This window comes from Maniola hyperantus, chromosome 1 (assembly GCF_902806685.2).
Source record: "Maniola hyperantus chromosome 1, iAphHyp1.2, whole genome shotgun sequence".
NCBI lineage: Eukaryota > Metazoa > Arthropoda > Insecta > Lepidoptera > Nymphalidae > Maniola > Maniola hyperantus.
In genome coordinates, this window is record NC_048536.1 from 2,918,905 (window position 1) to 2,936,954 (window position 18,050).

The window sequence follows — 18,050 nt, forward strand, 5'->3', positions numbered from 1 at the left end:
TCCAGCGGCTCCCTGCGACTCGTCTGATGTCGTCCGTCCACCTAGTGGGGGAAAAATAATAAAGCTAAAGTTTTTTTGGTATGTTACGAATTCTCTCAGACTTTGATTGACACATCGGATGCTGGTAAGGTAAATTTAAATATAATGAAAAAATTCCCAGACACAATGACACGCAAACTATTTATATTAACGTAGACAAAAGAAGTGAACATGACATGACAAGACAGAGAAAAATGTTGTTAAATTAATATTTATTAAGATGAATATAATTTATGATCAAACGAACTTACCTGTAAGTGAAGTTCGATCCAAATTATGCGAGCAAGCTTCATTCGACGCGATTTGGGGTTTTACTTATTGTAGCAACACTTTCTAGCCACCGGCCTTCACGTTATTTGTAGTAGGGAAAAAATAATTTACGTATGGTATCACTATTGTGTTCGCCATCTTGTAGACATCCCTGCATTGACTCATTAGTTTAAAGCTAGTTAGGTACCTGAAAATAAAATAATACCCTGGGGCAATACCTATTTATGATGTTATTATTTTTACATGACGTATGTAGGTATGTATGCATAAGGAGGGTCAAATACGATCATGCGTATTATATTTTATCATTACTAGATTAGGGTGGGTTCTCCCAAATCGCGTCGAATGAAGCTTGCTCGCATAATTTGGATCGAACTTCACTTACAGGTAAGTTCGTTTGATCATAAATTATGCTTCACAAGCTTCATTCTAGCGATTTGGGGTTTTACTTATTGTAGATGTTTATAGCTGTTCATAGTAAAAATAATACATTAAAGAAATAGGTAGGAACGACGGTCCCTGTGTGGTATAAAATGACACACTAAAAAGTATCTTATTATATATTATTTTTATTGATTTTCTTCATAGAAGTGAAATAATCATTGATTTTATGATCACAAAAAAAAACCATGATAAAGTAAAGTTTCAGGTCTTATAACTACATTACAAACAGATTACTTAATTTAATCACAATTATTATTATTGTTCGTAAGAATGGATCGAGCAAATGAATTTTGATCGTTAACAATCTCCTTATTATAGAATTTTGCAAAAACTCCCGATGATTCACTCCAACCAGCTGTCTTTTTTATAACATCAACACTGACTCCAATTCTATTGGCAGATGAAGTAGATGCATGGCGAGTGCTATGCGCGCTGAAAATCGATACATCAACGCCACTTTTACCCAAAATGAACTTTATCCAATGACTTATAGTCTGAGATGAAACCTCCTGATGAGGTCTTTTATAACTTAAGAATAATCGTTCTTGGTTATTTACACGTAAAGGTGCAGTTTTATTCAAATAAGCAATGATGCTTAATGCTGGACAAATCTCAGGCTGGGGAGTGAAGAAAGGGAGTCTTAATACAGGTTGATTTGTGTTAAGTCCAGAAGTCTTTATAAGATCCGGTATTTTAATAATAACTTCACCACCCTGGTTTATAACAACATTACTGATTTTGATAAGGGAGATGGTCTGGACACGATGAGCTGTTACTAAAGCAATAAGTGTGACTGTTTTCTTTGACAAATCTTCTAAACTTAATGTATGGTTGGGCCAGAATTGGCTTAAATAATTTAAAACAATATTAGGTTCCCACACTATATCATATTTAGGTGTGGGAGGTCGTAACCTATATACTCCCTTCATGAATCTTTTTATCCTATTATCATCTATGGAATTTCCCATTAACAAACTAATTGCTGCTTTATGCGAGTTAATAGTGCCATATCGTACTCCCTGATCAAAAAGTTGACTAAGGTAATGTATTATTTCCGGAATAGATGCAGAATGATAGCATATGTTTTTAACCTCACAATACTTAATCCATGATTTAATACAGCCATCATATTGCTTGTACGTACTATCCGTCAATGATGATAGCATGATATCCACAGATCTTGGGGAAAGTTGTCGTCCTAGTAGTGTCTCCCTGACAATCTCACGGCAATCAGTTCTAGTGAACTGTGCAGATTGTGATGAATTCTGAAAGGAGATACGAGCAATTCTTTATTTGGGCGAAAGTATATTTCCTTAGAGATTTTGATCTTTTTATATAATGGATACCAAGGCTGTGTTTTCCAATTTGGTATTACAACAATACCTTCAGCTTTATCATCTATAATTTTTCGTATCATTTTTAATACCATGGAAAAAGGAGGAAAAGCATAAAAATTAAGATGAGTCCATGACAATGTGAAAGCATCAATTGCCCAAGCTTCAGGATCTGGCTTCCAGGAAACATAAATGGGACATTTTTTATTATTTCTAGAAGCAAACAAATCAATGCTAGGTTGTTTTAGTGACAGAATAATTTCCTGAAAGGCATAGTCTGCAAGTTCCCATTCTGTCTCTTGGAATTTCATTCTAGACATTGCGTCTGCTTCCACATTGTCTTTGGAGCTGATATATGATGCAAATATGAAAATTTTTCTATGTTCACACCATTGCCAAATTTGACGAGTAATTTTTTCCAGGTGTGCATACTGTACGCTACCCATCTTATTAATACATGCTATAGCTGTAGTATTATCTATACGTAAAAGAATCTCCGTATTAGTAAGATGTTTAGCATAGACCTTTAAAGCAAAGAAAGCTGCTTTAAGTTCTAATAAGTTTATATGTTGCATTCTTTCCTCCTCGGTCCAAAAACCATAGACTTTATTCTTATTACAGTATGCTCCCCATCCCGTAAGAGAGGCGTCTGAGAATATTTCACACTCATAATGATGAGTTCGTACTTTAGCATAATCGTTCATAATGTGTCTTAACCACCATAACAAATCCTCATGCAATGTATTTGGAAGTTTTACGATCTGATCATATGAAGGATTTTCCACTAAACATAAAAATTTAAATCTTTCAAAAATCTTGGTATATAACCAGGAATAATCTATAGCAGGGCAGACTGATATCAACATACCAACAAATCTAGCATAATTACGTAAACTACATATTTCTGTATTTAAGAATTTCAAAATTAATTTTTGAATCTTAAGCCTCTTCTCTTCGGGTAGTTTTAATACCATCTTTTGAGAGTTAAATATGAAACCTAAATATTTACATTCTCTTTTAGGTGTTAAGCAACTCTTTTCATAATTTATTATAAATCCCAGATTTTCGAGCGTGTTTTTAATAAATAAAATATTTTTATTGCACTCTAAATATGATTTACCAAAAATCATTATGTCATCTAGATAAATAACTGTTAGTATATTATTTGACCTGAAGTACTCCATTACTGGTTTCAATAATTTTGTAAAAACATAAGGTGCCGTCGCCAGCCCGAACGGTAAACAATTATATGCATAAAGTGTATCATTAAATTTGAACTTTAAATATTTTCTATATGATACATGAATCGGCAATAAGTAATAGGCATCTTTCAGGTCAATAGAAGCCATGAAACAACCTGGAAACATAATTTTGGTTGCAGTACGATAATCTTCTAATTTAAAATGTTCTGTTTTAATAAACTTATTTAAACATTTTAAATTCAAAATAAACCGTTTCTCTCCATTAGGTTTCGGCACTAAAAAGACACTAGAGACAAATTCCTCTTTCTCATGATTACATTCCGAAATTGCATTGATATTCAATAATTTTTGTATACATTTATTAAATTCCAGTAATTCCTGGTTTGAATGTGAAATAGTATACGGTATATCACCACGACTAGGCGTAGAAATAAATGGAATTTCATAACCGTCTAACCAGCCTAATATAAGCGGGTCGCTAGTTATATTTTCCCACTGTTGAGAGAAGCAAGACAATCGCCCTGCATAACGTACCTCGTCGTTACTGTTCAATAGCGCTGCTGTCTCTGACGTCGAGGGGGCGGCGGCGGGCTGCGGCGGTAGTGTCGCTGGCGGCTGCTTGTTGCCACCGTTGCTGGTGCTGCACGATCCTGCAGTCGTTGTTTCCCCATATAAGAACGTGCAGCTGTTTTCCGATACGGGGTCCTCTGGTTTAAAGACTTGACATTGCTAGGTGTAGCTGTCATAGTATTCTTGTTTGAATTAGAGAAGGGTGTCTTATTTGGTATGACCTTTAAAATCTGCCCAGATCTATTAATACCCTGGGCTGTCTTGAGTTTTTCTGATATATTGTCACCAAAAAGATACTTCCCTGGTACTGTGTCCATAACTATGTCTTTCATCTTATTATTTATTGAATTTATGATATGTGTTCTTCTCCTCTTGGTTTCAAGTTGATATAAGTCGCATAAAATGCGACAGGCATCGCTAATCGGTCTTAATAAGGCTGATTTTATTTCAATATTTTGTAAATTCTTATCGGGATCGTTTACTATCGAGTCTACCGATTTGCCAAGAGCAGACAATGCTATCCCGGTCTGCTTCTGTCTGTGAAATATAGCGAAATCTCGTTTCACTAGAGGCTCTGTTAATGCTGCCTTTACTTCGGGATTTAGGATTGGCGGTATCAATATTTCTAAATTATTAGGTATAGGATATAATTTGATTAGGTCTTTTTTAATGTCTTCTTTTAAACCCTTCTGCAAAATCTCCTGCCACCTAGTGGCAATATCCCTATGTATAGGTAGTCCTAATTCACTATTATTCTCAGGGGCGTCACCCAACAATGAAAGAATTGAACCATCTAGTTCAGGGTCAGTACTTCCCTCCAGACCTGCGACTGCAGAATCGGCACCACCGTCTTGCAAAACTGTCGTTTCGACAGCTGTTCCAGGTAATGCCGTCGCTGACACGATATCTGGACGTTCATCGTCATGTACGGCCGTGGTGTCAAAATAAACCGACAAAGGATCACATAATGCGTCATTCTCCGACTGATTGACATCTGAAAAAACGTACGAAACGTTTTCTATTTCTTCTTTTGTTAAAACCAAAAGTAAGGTGGGTACCCACTTCAAATGAAAAATAAAAATTATTATGAAGTGGGTAAGTAAATAAAGTAAGAGCTTGTAAAACTTAAATTTGATGGAGCAAACCCAAGGTGGAATCTCGCATCATAGTATTCATAAAAGGCGTAAAAATGAAGGAGTAAACCCATAGCGGAGTCTCGCATCATATTATAGTGTAATGGCGTAATTATGAAGGAGTAAACCCATAGCGGAGTCTCGCATCATATTCATAAAGGTGTAAAAATGAAGGAGAAAACCCAAAGCGGAGTCTCGCATCATAGTATTGTTTAATGTCGCAATTATTGCGAATGATACTTACCGTTGTTTTCGTCACTTGAGCTGGAAGGTAAACGCATTATACGTCTTCTTGTTGGTGCCAATTTCTTTTCCAATTTTCTTATTTTCTTCCTAATTTTTGCCTCCTCTTCCTGTGCTTTCCGTTTTCCCATGATGAAACTTCTTTATAATCTTGAAAAACTGCTTCAAAAACCCTAATATTATAATATAAATTTTGAAAAATAATTCTGCGTGCGAAGGCCTCGAGCACGAAAATGTTAATGGGTCAATGCAGGGATGTCTACAAGATGGCGAACACAATAGTGATACCATACGTAAATTATTTTTTCCCTACTACAAATAACGTGAAGGCCGGTGGCTAGAAAGTGTTGCTACAATAAGTAAAACCCCAAATCGCTAGAATGAAGCTTGTGAAGCATAATCATACAAAACATCTGTGAAAAATTCGATAGAGTGTAATTCAATTACGTGAAATTGGAAGACGCAGCGTTGGAAGACTTCCCCTCCCCACTAGGTGGAAGGACGACATCAGACGAGTCGCAGGTAGTCGCTGGATTCAGGCGGCGCAAGACCGTGGCCACAGAATATAATATAATAGCCGTGGCGTGTGCAAGTCCCTACAAGAGGCCTATGTCCAGCAGTGGACGTCTATCGGTTGACGATGATGATGATGACCTACTTTTTTATGAATTTTTAATTTAACTCACTGGACTATCACCGTTTTTTATTCCCTTGTATCAATATCATTTCAAAATCAGTTGGATTGTAATAAAAGATTATTTTGAACTGGCTCATGCTCGCGACTTCGTCCGCGTAGACTACACAAATTTCAAATCCCTATTTCACCCCCTTAAGGGTTGAATTTTGAAAAATCCTTTCTTAGCGGATGCCTACGTCATAATAGCTATCTGCATGCCAAATTTCAGTCCAATCCGTAAAGTAGTTTGAGCTGTGCATTGATAGATTAGTCAGTCAGTCAGTCAGTCACCTTTTCCTTTTATATATTTAGATAAATACTTGGGTAAATTTTGTTACCCCGCTTTTATTATTTCCCATATAATTATTGAAATGGAAAATGTTAGAAATCAGCGAATGAAAAGGGCTCAATAAAGTGTGTTTTACACCTGTTTTATAGCTTTTTTTTCATTTATGCGACCCGCGTAAACTGGGATAAGAAATATTTACAGCTTTTTTATTGGGTTTAGATAACTGTCGGAGAAAACATTTATGTTACATAAAATAAAACTTCATGTCCTTTTAGGTTGTTACTTTTTATTTTTGCGTTATTCTTATCTTTTGAGATTATAATATTTATCTGTATTTTGATAAAACCATCAAATAAATAATTAAATAATGCGGATCATTCATTGATCCCTAAAAAATCTCTAAAATAAAATAAAAATAAAAAAGCAACATCAACCGCATAGGGTGATACAAACTTTGATCTACTCGTAAATCAATACATGAATCACATTTATATAAACCGAAATGATAGACAAATAAACTTGTCGGAACGGCGCCGGCCGTCCAAAGTAGATCTTGATAAAATTTATACGTAGGTAATTTAAAAGGAAATGTGCCGTCTGAATAAAATAAGTACCGTATTACCCAGCAAATCGAATTTGTTTGAGCTCAAAGATGGTTTAATGCATCTAAATGTATCGAGTATTACTAAGAAACATAACATTAAGTACTAGCTGATGCTCGCGACTTCATTTATGCGGATTAAGGTTTTGAAAATCCCGTGGGAACTCTGATTTTCCGGGATAAAAAGTAGCCTATGTCACTCTCCAGGTCTTTGACTATAGCAATGCAAAAAATCACGTCGATCCGTTGCTCCGTTGCGACGTGATTGAAGGAGAAACCAACAAACCAATAAACCAACAAACAAACACACTTTCGCCTTTATAATAAGGGTAGTGATAATATTATGGTCGTCCTCATCTACCGATAGACGTGCACTGTTGAAAGAAGGTCTCTTCTAAGAATCTACATTAACACATTTGATACGTCCGCAAGTTCTGTGCACAGCGTTTTAGCCGGCGAAGACGAGCAAGGTGCCCTATTTCTAACGTCACCCGGACCGGACTTGGACTCACGTCACGATCTCCATGGCATACGGGCGGGCAAATCAAGTCTGACCAACTCATAGTGGGACGGTAATGGGTTGATCAATCACCGCTATTATAAAACTATAGGTATCGCATTGTATAGTTCAGAATGTTGGATGGTAAAAGGGACGGATTAAAGGCGAGTATATGCGACTGAAATGCGAATGTTGAGATGGATGTGTGGCGTGACAAGGATGGATAAAGGGAAGTCTGAAAGTAGCGCCAGTGGTAGAAAAGATGAGAGGTAATAGGCTGGTATGGTATGGGCATATAATGCGGAGGGAAGAAAGCGATGTTACGAGAAAAATGTTAAATATGTATGTGGAAGGAAAAAAGAGGAGAGGACGACCAAAGAAAAGGATTGCGTGAAAGAGGATATGCGTTTAAAAGAGGTGGATAATACGTTGACGCGTGACAGACGTGAGTGGAAGAAAAAGACATGTTGTGCCTACCCCACGTAGCTGTGATAAGGTAAGGAAGAAGAAGTATCCGAGGCAAAATAATGTTCAACAATATAAGGGGATAAAGTCGCGGATATCGTCTAATGCCAGTATATTAAATCGATTGCCGGCCACAATAGGATTTACACGGTCATCGGACACCAATGTCGGGCCGGGGCAGTTGTGGCGGGGAGGTTAAATACTGGTGTCGAATTACCTTAATTGTGTTCCATACAAATCGGCCGTGCTTCGGAATTTTATTTGGAGCTATAAATGTAAAGGACTGGTGATATTTGAAACGATGAAAAGCAAGTTTAGTATCGTTCAGATAAAGATGATGTTGAATTTCTTGTTATCATTTGTGTTGTACCTACAATGAGAATACTGACAGGCTGATTCTTGTATTGATATAGTTTTATAAAACTATATCAATACAAAATATTTACGTTCTATAATATCTAACTTAATATTTGAAATACAGTTGTAATGGGCATTTTTTATTGTAGTTCCATTGTGATGTTGATCTCTGATAATGTAAACAACAAACATATTACGTATTGAGCATGAGAAAAAAATATCGTATCCACACAACTTATAATGAAGGTGTTCAGTTAAAATGTGATATCATCATCATCATGATCAACCCATCACCGGCTCACTACAGAGCACGGGTCTCCTCTCAGAGTGAGAAGGGTTTTGGCCATAGTCTACCACGCTGGCCATGTGCGGATTGGTAGACTTCACACACCTTTGAGAACATTATGGAGAACTCTCAGGCATGCAGGTTTCCTCACGATGTTTTCCTTCACCGTTAAAGCAAGTGATATTTAATTAATTAAAACGCACATAATTCCGAAAAGTTAGAGGTGCGTGCCCGGGATCGAACCCCCGACCTCCGATTAGAAGGTGGACGTCCTAACCCCTAGCCTATCACTGCTTCTAAATGTGATATAAACATATGTATATAATTATATAAGACTGCTTTTATCCTGGAAAGTCGAAAAACTCCGATGCGATTTAAAAAAGTTGTCGCACTTGTAGTTGCCGCCTTTTGAACGGAGGTCACGTGACCTGTTGCGTCGACATGTTGAGTCGATTTGTATAAATGTGATTGGTTGATGGTTTTTAATCAAGTTAATATTGCAGTTAGGTTATTATAAAAGACTAGCTTATGCCCGCGACTTCGTCCGCGTGGACTACACAAATTTTAAACCCCTATTTTACACCCTTAGGGTAGATCTGTAACTATGACATTTTAACATATGAGCTTAATAAAATATGTCATACTGCTAATTGCAAAAATATTAACTACAAAACTTCTTTATAGACAATATCGACAACTTCAAAACTGACAGACTTGACATTCATACAAACTTCAAACCCCTATTTTACCCCTTTAGGGGTTGAATTTTGAAAAATCCTTTCTTCGCGGACGCCCACGTCACTTAGCTATCTGCATGCCGAATTTCAGCGCGATCCGTCCAGTAGTTTGAGCTGTGCGTTGATAGATCAGTCAGTCAATCAGTCAGTCAGTCAGTCAGTCACCTTTTCCTTTTATATATATATAAAGATAAAACTGAGGAACTGCCAGTGTTTTGATACTTATTAAAATCCTTGTTTTCTTCTTTGAGATTAGTATATATTGTAGGCATTGTAGTAACACGTCAAGGTATCGCCTTTCTACATAATCTCTTCGGACAAAGCAACTCGTAATAGAACATCACTACAGATAAATTCGTTTAATAATCAATTGTTGAGATCGACAAAACTTCATATTATAGTGAAAGAGACAACGCTCTACAAAACCGAAATGTCATTCAAAAGTACGATGTACATTACTTTCTGCCGCGTAGTTACTATATAGTCACAGTTCACGACAGTTAGGGAACTTCTAACAGAAGGGCGAGGCTTCGACGTCACTGGCAGGCACCTGGCAGGCTACCTGGTAGCCGTAATGTAGCCCTATTTTTCTATGATTTCACGTCACCATAGCCTAATATTTTTGACATATTATCATCGTCGATTCAGGATCAAACCGATAGTTCCCTCACTCTAGTTCACTCTGGTATAGTATGAAAACAACAGGCCATCCGACAGATTTATAAATGATAATGAAAGAAAGTATTGCCTAATCACCCGATCGAAGGTTTGATGCGTATATGGCTGAATAGAACATTGGATAGGCTAATCATTCGACCGGAATTTATAGCTTCCCGACCAATCCCATCCATATTCCATACTAACAATAGACATCATTTGGTGAATGTTTGGTCGGTATTAAAAGACGTGGGAATAAAAATCATTAGTGTGTTGATCATGGTTAGTAGGTTCTACTTATCGACTGAATAATATTATGTAATTAGGTATATTAGAGCCTCAATAGCTCCGTGGTTAAGGCGCGGACTGAAATCCGAAAGGTCGGCAGTTCAAACCCCACCCGTTGCACTATTGTAGTACCTGTTCCTAGCCCAAGCTTTACGCATAGTTGGAGGGGAAACGGTAATATTATTCATGATTAGCATGACTAATATTCTTTAAAAAAACTGTATAATATAAAATTTTAAGTCCTGACTGACTGACTGACATATATATCAACGCACAGCCTAACCGCTGGTCTTAGAGACATGAAATTTTGGGTGTGTTCTTTGTAAAGAGTAGGTATCCACTAAGAAAGGATTTTTCGAAATTCTACCCCTAAGTGGGTGGTTAGGGGATGAAAGTTTGTACGAAAGTACGTCATTTTTCAAGTTATTTGCATGAAAATTGGTATTTGGGTTTTCGGTCACAAATGAAGAAATACGTGTTCCAGGATTTTTGGAAATTCAACCCCCACCTCTATTTTCTAAATTCCACCCGAGCGATCGAGCGAGCTCTCCTCGACCTCGAGAGAAGATTATGTGGTTGTTACAAATTCAATCTATCTTCTAATCCAATTATCTTCATAATCCACTCTTAACAATAAGGATATAAATTTGATCCAATTTAATACACCGAAAACCCTCGCAAGCCTTATTAGGTACCTAATGCAAGAAACGAAAAAGGCTAATAAAGGAGTAAATAAAAAATGTTGATCGTAAATCGAAGGAAGCGAAGCATAATGTTTGCAAATTGGGACCGCGTTTACACCGTGTAGCAAGCTTACAGTAGAGAAACATAAATATTCTTTCAAAGTAACGCCAATGAGTCGCGTCCGATTATCTTTTGTCAACGAAACCGCTGGACGAAACCACTTGGGTGTCGTTAACAATTGTTTTTGGTAACCTTAAATAAAACAATTATAATAGGCGGCGGTGTCGTTACCAAAAAATAACAGCTGAAAACGACACCCCAGTGGTGGCGTTGACAAGACATTCATCCGATAACTAACAGATCATTCAAGTTGTGAGATCAAGCAAGCAGGACGACTATGTGGCATCTGAATCATAATATTTATGATACGCGCCCAGGAGTGAAGAAGGCACTTTGCACAAAATGGATACAAATTCATCGTGATATTATCTTACAGAACAACACACCAAATTTATACATAAATAAAATCATATAGAAAGAACGTAGCGTACGGTACCCGGCAGAAAATATTGTACATTAACTTTTAGAAAGAGATTTCGCCGAGCGTTGTCTCTGTCGTTGAGACCGACAAAACGTCAGATAGGTATGAGTGACAGAGACAACGCTCTACGAAGCCGAAACCTCGTATTTCGCCTCAACAGGCCGCCATTGAGTTGTTTTCGGCTTAGTATTAGTCCATAGGCGTTTCAGAACTGTAGGATGTTCCTTACACTGCGGTATTATCATGGGGCCTTCGACTTTTCTTCCAAACTCGTACGAACCTGTGCAATAAATTACAACAAGATACTAAGAGAGTGAAATAAATTCTCTGGTTTTGACATTTTACTTTTCGGGTTAGATCGAAATGGTCCCGATAACACTCCCAGGAGGTATAACTAATGCAGAGGTCCAGTTTCGTGCTAAAGTACCGAACGTTGGCCCCAAACGCTAACATTTTGATACACAAAACCTTGCATACAGAATTTATCTTTCTTGAACTTGTTCTTTAAACTAAAATCAATTCTGAACTCATTTAGATACTAGCTTATGCACGGAATTTCGTGCGCGTGGACTACACAAATTTCAAACCACTATTTTACCCCCTTAGGGGTTGAATTTTCAAAAATCCTTTCTTAGCGGATGTCTACGTTATAATAGCTATCTGCAAGCCAAATTATAGCCCGATCTGTCCAGTAGTTAGAGCTGTGCGTTGATAGATCAGTCAGTCAGTCAGTTAATCAGTCAGTCAGTCAGTCATCTTTTCATTTCATATACCTATTTAGATTAGAAGTAAGGGTTTTCTTTTTGCAGTACGGAACCCTATTAACACATTAGGCATTTTAAATCCGTGTTTTCCGATACAGACACAATATAAAAAGGTCTTATAAATATTCTCAATGAACATCAGTTCTGTATAAAATGAAGCGGTTTTTGTTTGGCCATAATGGATAGCACAAAGTCGTGATCCCGAATATGATCACGACTTTATATTTTACTTTTAGAGTGAAAAAAAAATGTTTTTATATCGAGAACAGAAGTCACATTTAAAAATGAAGGTTTTTAAAACTCTCATTTCCCAATGGATTTTATAGTTAAGTAGCTGGTGGTTTTAATTCATCAAAAAATAGTAATAGTAGTACATTAAAAAATATTACAGAATTTTACCACAATTTAAAATTATTTAGAATTGCCGATGATTATAAAAGAAATTAAATTACATCTGTTAAAAAAAATTACATTAGAATATACAATAAGGAAAAGTACTGAAAAAGTGTGACTGCAGAAGATTAATATTATTTTTTTGGAATGACAAACCTATTTTTCATCCCTATCTAAAATTCTAAAATGAATTTGGGCTTCGCACTACGCGTACTTAACCTTATTTAAAAATATTTTTAATGCGAATATTATAAACGCTGAAGGGTCGGAATTTCGATCGAGTCAGATCAAAATCTATACTTTCAGGGATGAAATTTTCAAAAATTTATCCTTCCTATTGTATCCCTTCAGAGATGAAATTTTCAAAAATCATTTCATATCGAATGTCTACGCCATAATAGGTGCATGCCCATCTCGATCCGTCTAGTTGAGCTGTGCGTTGATAGATCAGTCAATCAGTCAGTCACCTTTTCCTTTTAAATATTTTGATTATTTACTCATCCGAAAATGCCATTACATCTCAAGCTATAAACTTTCGTTCGCTAATGATATTCTGGTTAGATTACCATAAATTTCGCTTCGGTCAGATCTCGATCCCAAACATGCTGGTTTACGATTCTTTTCGAGAAAGGGTTCGATGGGGATAAAAATATGTCGTATTTTTTTATTTTAAAACGTTGAATATTCAGTAACGCGATTCGATCGCTTGATTCCCGTTTCGCGGATTTGTATTGACTATTTCGAAGGCTTCATGGTTGTAGCACGGCGCTCGATTGCGGTAGAATGACAGCTACAATGTCACGATCGCAATCACCTCCGATTCGCACAATGCATTGCTTGCAAAGCTGACTGACTGACTGATCTATGAACGACGCACAGCTCAAACTACTGGACGGATCGGGCTGGGCATGCAGATAGCTATTATAACGTAGACATCCGCTAAGAAAGGACCATAGATTTATTATTGGTCTCGCTCAAAGACATTTTAAAATACAACTCCTAAACATTCCCTAAAGGGGAAAATAGGGGTCTGAAATTTGTGTAGTCAACGCGGACGAAGTCGTGGGAATAAGCTAGTTTTATATATTTGGGTGGGTAGGTATACTTACTTAGTTTAGTTCAATGTTTTGAAATGTGGTTGTTCTACCATTAATAATAATTAATTTGAAAGAAGTAATTTTCTTTGTAGTCGTAGATTGATATTTCAATAACATATCAACGTCGAAGGGGTTAAAGGATAATATGCAAAAGTCAACGAAATTGGAAATTGATATGTCATTACGAACTGTCATTTTCTGAGAAAGCTTATTTGCTCCATTGGAAATGTCACGACGACGAGACGTCATCCGCGATATTTCACCACCAGATGTTGCAGCTAACTTATGATTTTCCAAGCATTTTTCTTATATTGACCAAAATTTTGAAAACTACTGTAGAGTATTATATTCGTAGGATAAATTATATAATATTTCACGTAAATCTTGGATTTGTATTTCAGCTAAGGATCACAATAGCTGTGGAATTTCCAAGCGCTTAAACTTAGAAAATTGGATTTCGTCGAGTTTCGTCGACATATTGCTAGCCTAGTACCCACCATTAAAATGCTCGAAGAAAAAGGCTTTCAAGCATCATTAAGGCTCATCCTTGCACAATACATTTGAACCAAAGTAATTTAAAAACTCGAACATATACAAAAATAGCAAGCAAACTACCACCTTCTCCTCCGAGAACCACCTTGTTTTTAAGTCGGTTAAAAATTGAGAGACGAATGAGCCTATAGACTGTTCACTACCTATAACTTGTCACCTGTTGGAATGTTATGTTGGCATTATTGGAAATCACACAATAGTAAACCCTAAGTTCTAAGAAGTAAAACAAATAAAGCAATGGTGTCAACATGACGGCAGGGGACAACACATAGTAAATGATCATTTACTAGATATAAGTTGTCCCTTGCCTGTAAGACAAGTCTCGGGGAAAATTGGTGTAATGCTAAGGTTTCTAGTGAAACCAAAAACAAAAAAAAAGATACAGTGTCAGTTGCGGTTATTAACTAAAGTGTGATTAACAACAATTACTATGACCATCTTTTCAAGCTTTTTACCAAAACCGAATTAAAAATTCGTTTCAATTTTCTTATCGTATCCCTAACTTTTTATTTTAAAAGCATTCCATACTTCCTAAAAGTATTCGATTGGTTTCGGTATCGGTGTTCGGTTTCGGTATTGAGATAAAAGCCGTGATTAGTTAATTACTTTTGATTTTACTTCGAGGATTTTGTAAAGGGCAAGGACCTCTCTAATGGACCAGTAATTGATAAAAAAAACCGGAAAAGTGCGAGTCAGTCTCGCGCAAGCACGGTTCCGTACTACAGTCGTATTTTTTAGACATTTTGCACGATAATTTAAAAACTATGATGCATAAAAAATAAAAATAAATAAAAATCTGTTTTAGAATATACAGGTGAATACCTTTCATATGATGCCCCACTTGATAAAGTTATTTTATTAAAAAATTATAATTGAAAATACTAATTATTAGTTCATTCAGTTCGAAAACCCAAAGGAAATCAAACAACAAGAAAACACAAGGAAAAAGAACAAAATCAAAAGATAAAAAACTTCCTAAGTAAAATGTAATTCAATACTATGAAAGTAAAGAAAGGGATCTTAATGCTTGGCAAAATCAATATTAACTTTTTACAACTTCGCATTAAGAAAACATTTCGAAGTATTCTCGATAGAAATTCTAAGATACCTACTTGTTAAATAGTTTGCCAGCTTAAGGCAATAGGTGATCGGATAATACTCGTAGTTTCCAGTACAGAACATCTTTACATTACCTAGGATCAAAGTCTAGAACTACAGGTTACCTACCGCTTTTTATTGTATACTATAACCGTAGAAGGCGCAATAACAAGTCAGAATCTCCGATATTTGTGGTTATGCCGTAAATTTACAATCGTATTATTTTATAGTGTGGTCTAAACTTAAGAATAAATTGATTTTAAATTACTAATTGTTACTTGATTATATAAGTGATAGCACACGAGTAGATATTATAGACCAGAGGAGCTACACACTAGCTCACGCACACCACGACGTGCCACGGACGTTCCGTGCGCCCAGTTTGGCGGCAAACGGAGCGTCCGTGACACGTCGTGGTGTGCGTGAGCTGCGCTAGAGTGAGTGAACCTACAGCCAGCCGCTAGTATGAAGCTTCCCCTCTGGTCTATATATCTACTCGTGTGGTAATAGTACTATTTATTAAGACCTGTCTTCACAGGTCCAGTATAAAGTTTTATAGTTGTTATGGATCTATTAAAAAAGATTATTTTGCTCTTAAATTGCAATGCTTCGAACATGTTCTTTGAAATAATTAAAAAAAACCCGGCCAAGTGCGAGTCAGGCTCGCGCAACGAGGGTTCCGTACTTACTACAGTCGTATTTTTTCGACATTTTGCACGATAATTCAAAAATTATGATACATAAAAATAAATAAAAATCTGTTTTAGAATGCACAGATGAAAGACCTTTCATATGATGCCCTACTTGATATAGTTATCTTACTTAGAAAATTGAAAATACTAATTATTAGTTCATGACCACAATTTAATTTTTTTTGTGTGATCTAACCCTAAATTCCCGGTTTTCAGATTTTTCCCCAAATGTCAGCTATACGATCTACCTACCTGTGAAATTTCATGATTCTAGGTCAACGGGAAGTACCCTGTAGGTTTCTTGACAGACAGACGGACAGACGGACAGACAGACAGACAGATAGACAGACAGACAGACAGACAGACAGACAACAAAGTGATCCTATAAGTGTTCCGTTTTTCCTTTTGAGGTACGGAACCCTAAAAAAGTTTTTCAGTAATTGTGTAGAGGAGTTTAGAATTTTTAAATGAAGCCTGTAAGACTATTCATCATCTCTATTACTCTATTTAGAGTTCTGTGTATACCGTTTTATGTAAATCGATACCTGTTTAGCAATCGGTAAACACTTAACCATTGCGCCTGGTAATCGATCATTATACTATCGACAGGTTGCACATATTGATTAAACACCGACAATCGTTTGAAGCGTCATCCAACACGCTGCTGTCACGATTTTGAGCAATGCAAGTATTGTCAATAGGGTCTGGAATGTAGTACTAAAATGATGTGATTTTTTGTATAGCGCTAGTTTATGGGGCTAGAATTCATTATTAAAAAGAATAATTTAAAAAAAATCATGATTTTTAGGGTTCCGTACCTCAAAAAGAAAAACGGAACCCTTATAGGATCACTTTGTTGTCTGTCTGTCTGTCTGTCTGTCTGTCAAGAAACCTACAGGCTATTTCCCGTTGACCTAGAATCATGAAATTTGGCAGGTAGGTAGATCTTATAGCTGACATTTGGGGAAAAATCTGAAAACCGTGAATTTAGGGTTAGATCACACAAATAAAAAATTGTGGTCATGAACTAATAATTAGTATTTTCTACTTTCGAAGTGAGTGACTATATCAAGTGGGGTATCATATGAAAGGTCTTCACCTATACATTCTAAAACAGATTTTCATTTATTTTTATCCATCATAGTTTTTGAATTATCATGCAAAATGTCGAAAAAATACGACTGTAGTACGCAACCCTCATTGCGCGAGCATGACTCGCACTTGGCCGGTTTTTATTTATAGAAAATATTTTCTCGAAGAAATTACTCTATTTTTATGCTGAAAAGTTGAAAAATATTGGTCGTTTATGCCTTGTGACGTCATTAATCGCTTTCCGCGCAACGTGACATTAACAATTAATTATGATAAAAATAAATAAAAATCATGATTTTTTAAAATTATTCTAATGAATTTTAGCCCCATAAACTACCGCTATACAAATCACATCATTTTATTACAACAGTTCAAGACCCTATTAGTTTTAATAGTAGTTTTATGCATGAATTTACATGTAGTTAGGATAAAGTTTTATTTTACAGTTTAGATCTGTAAACAAAGGTGACCCACATCAACATCATCGTTATCAACCAATACACGTCGACTGCTGGACATAGGTCTCTTGTCGCCTCGGTCTTACGCCGCGAATCCAGCGGCTTCCTGGGACTCGTTTGATGTCGTCTGTCCACCTAGTGGGGGGTCTTCTAACGCTGCGCTTTCCGGTGCAAGGTCACCATAACAGCATCAATATTTATAAAGAGCCTCGATAGCTCAACAGTTAAAGGGGCGGACTGAAAATCGAAAGGTCGCCGGTTCAAATCCCACCCGTTGCACTATTGTCGTACCTACTACTAGCACAAGCTTTACGCTTAATTGAAGGGGAAAGGGGAATATTAGTCAGCAATTAACTTAGCTAATATTCTTTAAAAAAAAGTGAAAACACAGTGTGATTAATGAATCTACTTTTTGAATCTTGCTTTTTTATTTTTATTTAAATTAACTTTTACGAGTACTTTTGGGAATTGCATATACTACTGGAAAAATAAGCAAAACAAAAAATACTAGGTAAAGTACCAAGAAGTAAAATGAGCAACAAAACATATAAAACAAGATTTAAAAAAAAACTTAAAAATTAACCCTCGA

The 18,050-nt window shown here is 36.3% G+C and overlaps 2 protein-coding genes across 7 annotated transcripts in view; both read right to left on the bottom strand.

Moving 5' to 3' along the window:
* LOC117996993 (pseudouridylate synthase RPUSD2-like) overlaps positions 1-18,050 on the bottom strand; it is a 471,791-nt gene that overhangs the window by 117,653 nt on the left and 336,088 nt on the right. The gene's annotated exons all lie outside the window — the stretch shown is intronic.
* Positions 319-5,454, bottom strand: LOC117997025 (uncharacterized). Of its 4 annotated transcripts, none has more exons than XM_069498360.1 (3): positions 5,237-5,454; positions 3,824-4,853; positions 319-496 (listed from the first exon to the last, which is right to left on the bottom strand). In XM_069498360.1, exons 1-2 carry the CDS (start codon positions 5,364-5,366, stop codon positions 3,838-3,840), a joined length of 1,146 nt encoding a protein of 381 aa, XP_069354461.1. In that variant the 5' UTR covers positions 5,367-5,454; the 3' UTR covers positions 319-496; positions 3,824-3,837. The 4 variants fall into 4 exon arrangements, 3 of the variants coding, with proteins under 3 accessions (XP_069354461.1, XP_034841087.1, XP_069354355.1); XR_011236695.1 differs by lacking the exon at positions 319-496 and adding an exon at positions 603-2,018 and having other exon boundaries at positions 2,956-4,853; XM_034985196.2 differs by lacking the exon at positions 319-496 and adding an exon at positions 603-2,018.

Bases quoted from the DNA above. Each gene is read 5' to 3' on its own strand.
- LOC117997025 (XM_069498360.1), bottom strand. From the start codon at position 5,366: ATGGGAAAACGGAAAGCACAGGAAGAGGAGGCAAAAATTAGGAAGAAA. The intron at 4,854-5,236 runs GTAAGTATCATT...ACGTTTTTTCAG, and splicing joins CTCAAGTGACGAAAACAACG to ATGTCAATCAGTCGGAGAAT.